This window comes from Emys orbicularis, chromosome 2 (assembly GCF_028017835.1).
Source record: "Emys orbicularis isolate rEmyOrb1 chromosome 2, rEmyOrb1.hap1, whole genome shotgun sequence".
NCBI lineage: Eukaryota > Metazoa > Chordata > Testudines > Emydidae > Emys > Emys orbicularis.
Window position 1 is genome coordinate 52,852,281 of NC_088684.1, and position 6,000 is coordinate 52,858,280.

The 6,000-nt window shown below is 45.3% G+C and overlaps 1 protein-coding gene across 1 annotated transcript in view; it reads right to left on the reverse strand.

Moving 5' to 3' along the window:
• ZBTB10 (zinc finger and BTB domain containing 10) overlaps nt 1–5,321 on the reverse strand; it is a 32,345-nt gene extending 27,024 nt beyond the window's left edge. The window contains exon 1 of the mRNA XM_065398948.1: nt 4,338–5,321. Coding sequence (XP_065255020.1) covers nt 4,338–5,321 — 984 coding nt within the window. The remainder of the gene's footprint in view (nt 1–4,337) is intronic.
• Between the last annotated feature and the right edge of the window lie 679 nt (nt 5,322–6,000).

Consider the following 6,000-nt stretch of genomic DNA (forward strand, 5'->3'; position numbering starts at 1 on the left):
AACACAGACCACAGTATAGCATTTTTGCAAAACTTATTAACTAAATAAATCTGTCCTAGTACAAGAGTCCAAATTTTAAAAACTTGGAGACAGTCGGTCTACCCCAGGGCAGATAAAAATCAGTGATTTTTTTTATTTCATTTCAGACTTATTTCATTATTTAAATTATAGTACATTTTTCTTTCTAACTATTAATCTGTTTAAAATGAAATCTGAAACAAATACAAAATGTGTTAAGGGCTAAACTTATAATTTCTTAAAACATTTAAATAAGAAATAATGCTGACTCCATGAGCCTCTATTAAAAACTCTGAGTTAAAAATTGCTTTCCTATATAAAGATAATTTCCACTGATTCTAACTTTTTTTCTTTATAAACATGGCACAAAATAGGTCATGTACTTTATTACGGGCTTGTTTTAAAGTGTTATATGCCGTTTGTGTATTTAATTAAATTTCAGTTTCCATCCTAATGTAGCTTGACACTGATCATGAGTAAAAACGTAATTATCTAGTAAACAAGCAATATATCATTCACTATTTTCTAATATAATCAAAGGTACAATAAGAATCTAAAAATATTAAGCTACATAATTTCTTAAATAAATGTATAGTTACAGCCTACCCTCCTAAATAGCAAAAAAGATATACCAATCTAGTGTAAAGGCTCTATTTAGTTGTAAATCAACATGTTTTAATGCTTATATGAGAATGCACTCTTCTATAGAAAATTGAAATACAAATGGAAAAGCTGATCAAAATCAATTATTTAATTTGAGGCTTCCCACTTAGTGATTTAAATCGCTTTGATTTAGATCAATCCACCCAGGTCTACCACATACTCTAATTTAAAGGCAGGCCATAATTTTGGTCTATAGTAACTGTCTATTTAAAACTAGTTTACAAAGGGGGGAAAAAAAGACTTATGATTCCGTGCCTTTTAGTGAGGCCTAATCTTAATACCCTTGAATTTATAGCTGCGACAACCACTTGTGATGTATTTTGGCATTCCAAGTGAACTGTATATCTCTAAAAATTGAAGTCACTGCTCTTATTTGAGAGTCTATTGCACAACAGATCTATAGATGTTTCCACTGCTTTAGTGTCTAATACCCACAATTTCCTTTTCTCACTTGAACAATGGCATTATGCCATGTGTTTGTTATTAGCAGCTGTTAAACATGCCCTGCAGTTGAAGCTTGTCAAGTGAAGAATACATGTGTACTATCTCTAGGACAATGACTGAAAGATCTCTCCTAGCTTTTAACTAACTCTTAAAAGGCTTCACCTCCCCCCCCCAATGATGTTTCCTCAAAAATTTAGGGAAAACATGCTAAGGAACACAAATTACCTACTTAATATTCCAATGTTCTAAAAATTTGGTATCAGGGATTTTTTTTAAAGGCGTATTGTTTTGGTATTACCAGATTAAATTTAGAGGTGGAGAGAAATGCAAACACAACAGGGATGCGATAACACATGGGAATGGAAACATAACAGAAAAAAACCCCACAGTTTGTTAATTAAGTTTGGGATTAATGGCAAATGTGATTTAAGAGATCTGACTACCCAGTAAAACCATATTTATTCTTTTGAACATTCATACAAGTCAAAAACTTGCAGCAGAAAAAAGGGAGAGAATCACAACAGTGGTTCAAGGATACAGAGATCAGTACCTTCCATTTGAAAGTTTAACCCAATGCTACCCTGCAGGGGTTCCCACTTACTCAGCAATAGTACAAAAGAAGAAAAATCCAATGTTACACCATAATGCAAGTGTTTTCATTTGAATGAGGAGGTATGGAACATGGAAGATTTCAAATGTATTAAGCAATCTACTTTTATTTTAGGTCTTGTTATATTTAGAAGTGTTTGAAAGATCAGTTTGCTCCCTCTATTTAGAATATTGAAGTGTTACTGTATCCCATCTACTCCATGTTTAGAGTTTGTGGACAAGCACTGACTGACCGTGTACAGAAGAAACAACAGATCAGGCTGATTCATGTTATGAAAATCCCCAGCACACCGAAGTGCAGATCTTTCGCTGGTGTAAACAGCTTGAAAGAACTTCAACAGAAGCTATGACAGTCTACACCAGTTGAGGATCTGTCCTTAGTATTTAAAGGTCTTTCTATAGCATACAGAAAAAGTGTTCAAATCTGAAGTAAAGCAGTAAGAAGTCTGTAAGATACATGACTACTTAAAATATACTTCATGTGCACCTGGGTAAGGTGACAATAGCAGAAACGTTTTCCTTTATATGAAAAATTTAAAAAGCCTAACATATTAAAGCGGCAAAATCCAGTGACATATCAAGAATGAACAGAGATACCACTTCCATAAATTACACCAGACTTACCATTACAAGATAATCATCCAAAAACAATTTTAAAATATAAACAAGAAGGGATAGGAATGGTTGTAGGATTGCTAAAGAGGTTAACACAAGGAGTAAGGAAATAAAGCAAAGGAAACTGTCAGAAAAGAAATAGAAATTTTAGTCATTTAACACACACCAGGACAAGACAATGGAGACAGAGGAACGAGCCTCAAATTACAGGACAAGGAACAAAGTATGTTTGAGAATTACATGACAGATCACATTAGCAATCTCAAAGCATCAAGTTTCTGAGAATGCTTTTACTAGGAAGATAAAAAAATACTTCAACTAAAGGTGAAGTTTATAGTATATAATTCAAAAATGCTCAGATAACTGAAGTCACTTTACCCACTTCTAAAGTGGACTGCAACACAACAGCAGGGCATAGGAAGTTTCACCTGAAGTGAAACTTGCATATCCTATCCAACTGAAACTGCAGGGGCATCTAGATTTGCTTACCATACCTGTCTTTAAACCCTGACATCCTGCCCAAATTTAGAACACCTGGTCTTGCCAGAAGTGCCACAGGCTCTTTAAAGAGCCTAAGCAGTCAGCTAAATTTTAATCATCAAACCAATTCAGCTCTAACTCAGGTAGAAAAGTAGTACTGCAGAGAAGTTAGTGATTCAGCAGGATTAGGCATTCCTTTAGTGTCTCATTCACCTATGGACCAAAGTTAACCTTGCCTAGCTTTGAGAGCTCTAATCAAGATCAAAGGCAGAAACAATATAGCTGAAGGCTTTCCATTTTTTCAGATGTGCCTTTAGAGAAGTCTATAGAATAGAAACCATTTTCCTTATGCTTGACTTACATTTTGTGATCAATTTACTTCACTATCTTGTTAATTTAGCCACAGTGTAGGATACGGTCAGAAACCAATAGTGACAAAGGAAATTAAGTTCTCATTGTAGACAGTTAATTAAGTACTAGGTCCAATAAAAAAAAATACAGCTTTTATGTCAAGCACATGTATTTGTTGACATTTCAAACACCCTTTAGACACTTGGTAGATATAGTAAAAGAGTAATGTTGTCAGTGGCCTTGCCAATAAGAGATATAACAGCTTTTGCTTTCAGGGTGGTTGGGGATGCACACAGCTCACTAGTTTCAAAGCATTAAAGGGGTTAGATGGCATATTAACTATGCTTTCAGGAAACCACATGTTTATCTTGATGCAATTGCAGACTCTTTATGCAAAGTAGCAGATGAAATCTAAGTTACCTATGTTGGGAAAAAAGAATTACATCCGAAAGCGTATATGAGCACCCTAGATACTAAAACGAATATTCCCTCAGATTTTGTGCTCGTGTCTAGAGGATTTTGCACATAGCTGTTTTTGGGGCACTTGTAGTTTTCCCCAAAAAAAGGAAGCTGTAAGTAGTTTTTTATATCAGTGCATTAACACATTTAAGTGCATACAATTTTCTTCTCCTAAGGACACCAATTTATCATCACAAAATTAACAAATGAAAATAGCAGTCACCCATCCCTGAGCACTTAAGTTATGTTAACCAGGTATAACTACAACTAACTATATGACTACTAAAACTATTATATATACACCCCCAGCTAACGTGTCTGGACTATAGGTGCTGGAACTAGGGGCCCTGGCTTGAAGTGGATTCCATTATATACTGGGTTTACAGTTTGATTCAATGGCTCTCCACACCCCCACTATAAAAATTGTTCCAGCACCCCTCGGCTGGAGAGGCCTATTAGATGCTTCAGCCTGAAACAGAACGCAGGGTAATCTGCATACTGGAGCAGAATGTGCCCCGCACCCCTACGAACAGTGAGAGACCGAGGAAACCATTTAAACTACACACGTGGGCATGCAGACATGTGAAAGAGTTAGTCTCCACCAGGGAACTGCGATACCCCCACCCAACAGTACCCTGGCCGGGAGGGTGCCACCACCCCCAATCCCGAATACCCCCCCAACCCTTGTGGCGCCGTACCTGCTCTGCAGTGACCGGTTCGTTGAGGCGGTGCTCGGCGGAGAGGTGGTGTCTGAGAAGTAGGGCTCGTTTGTAGTTGCGGGTGCCCTTGCAGAGCTCGTCGTGGCCCCCTGCGCCGCCTCCGCCAGCCATACTGATGTCGGTGGGGGCGGAGGCGGCGGTGCACCAGGCGCAGGACATGAGGCCGGTCTCCTGGCAGTAGTGCAGCCATGGGAACTCCTTGAGCCAGGAGCCCTGGAAGGAGACGTGCAGCTTCTGCAGCAGGGACTTGGGCCTGGCCGCTAGCGGGAAATGCTTGATGCTCTCCCCCTCCCCCGCGCCCACGCTGCTGCCCTCCGCCTCGTCCCCCCCATCGCCTCCAGACCGCCTGCTGCTGCTACAGCTGCCGCCCTCAGCGCCGCTGCCGTCGCCCAGGCTGCCCCCCTCGCCGTCCTCTTCGTCGTCACTGCTGTCGCTCAGGGAGCCCCCGTCCTGGACCAGCTCCTTGCCCTCCAGCAGGCCCTCGGGCTCCAGGCCTTCGGCACCCTCCAACTCCAGCTCCTCGTCCGGCCCCCGCCCATTGAAGTGCCTCCGCGGCCAGGCAGGGGCCTCGCAGCCATTGTTAGCGGCGGAGGGGCCGGAGAGGAGCCCTCCGCCGCCCCCCCGAAAAGCCAGAGTCCTGCGGTTCCTCTCGGCGAACATGGGGCCGCTGGCGGCCGCAGGGGAGACTGCGTCCTGGGGCGGGGGCAACAACAGCAACTCCTTCCCCTCAGCGGCGGCCTCCAGCTCCTCGGCCTCCAGCCCCTCCAGCTCCACTTCCTCGTCCGCCCCCCGCCCATTCAGCTGCTCGGGGTCTTGCCGGGCCCAGGCCTCGGCCGGGTTACCCCCGTTGTTATTGTTCGAGGAGCCACCTCCGGCGGCTCCCCCGGCCGCTGCTGCAGCCGCCGCGGTGACCAGGCCGCCAGCCCGGAACGCCAGCGTCCTGCGGTTCATCTCCGCGAACATGGCGCGCGCGCGCGCGCCCCCCGTCCGCCTCGCGCCCCCCGCCTCGCGCTCTGACTCGCGACCGCCGCTCCCCGACCGACTGTTCTGCCCGCTGACGGGGAAACTGGGACCCGGCCTGCCCAGGGAACAAAGAGAGACAAAGGGGCGAGTCCGGCCCCGGGTCTGGCCTGTACCGCCGCAGGCTCCCCACAATGGATCCGGCTCGGCAGCGCTTCCGTCCCGACAGGCCACGGCCCAGGTCGAATGGCAAATGAACAACGGACTACTCCCACAATGCACCGGGGCAGCCACCGAAGGGGGAGGGGGGTAGAGCGGGCGGGGGAGGGAGAGAGAAAGAGAGAGCGGGAGGCCGAACAGCTGGTGAGTGTCAGGTTCTAGTCAGCGCTCCCTGCACCTCCTTCCCCCCCTCCCCGCGCGGCGCACCCCACCCTAGAGCACAGCGCAGCTCCCCACCCCCCAGAGCACAGCGCAAGCCTCTGCCTCCCCCCCACCCGCGACAACGCAACTCTCTCTTTTTCCTTATGTTGCCATACTAGCCAGGAGCTGCCCATAGAGCTGTAGCCCACCTAGGGTGGCCTATGCATCCCGAGCCCCATGTTGTGTTTCAGAAAGGGTGCCTGCGGGGCTCTGACTTCTCATTGTGGGCGATGATGGCGACACACCGCCCGCCTCCGCGGTA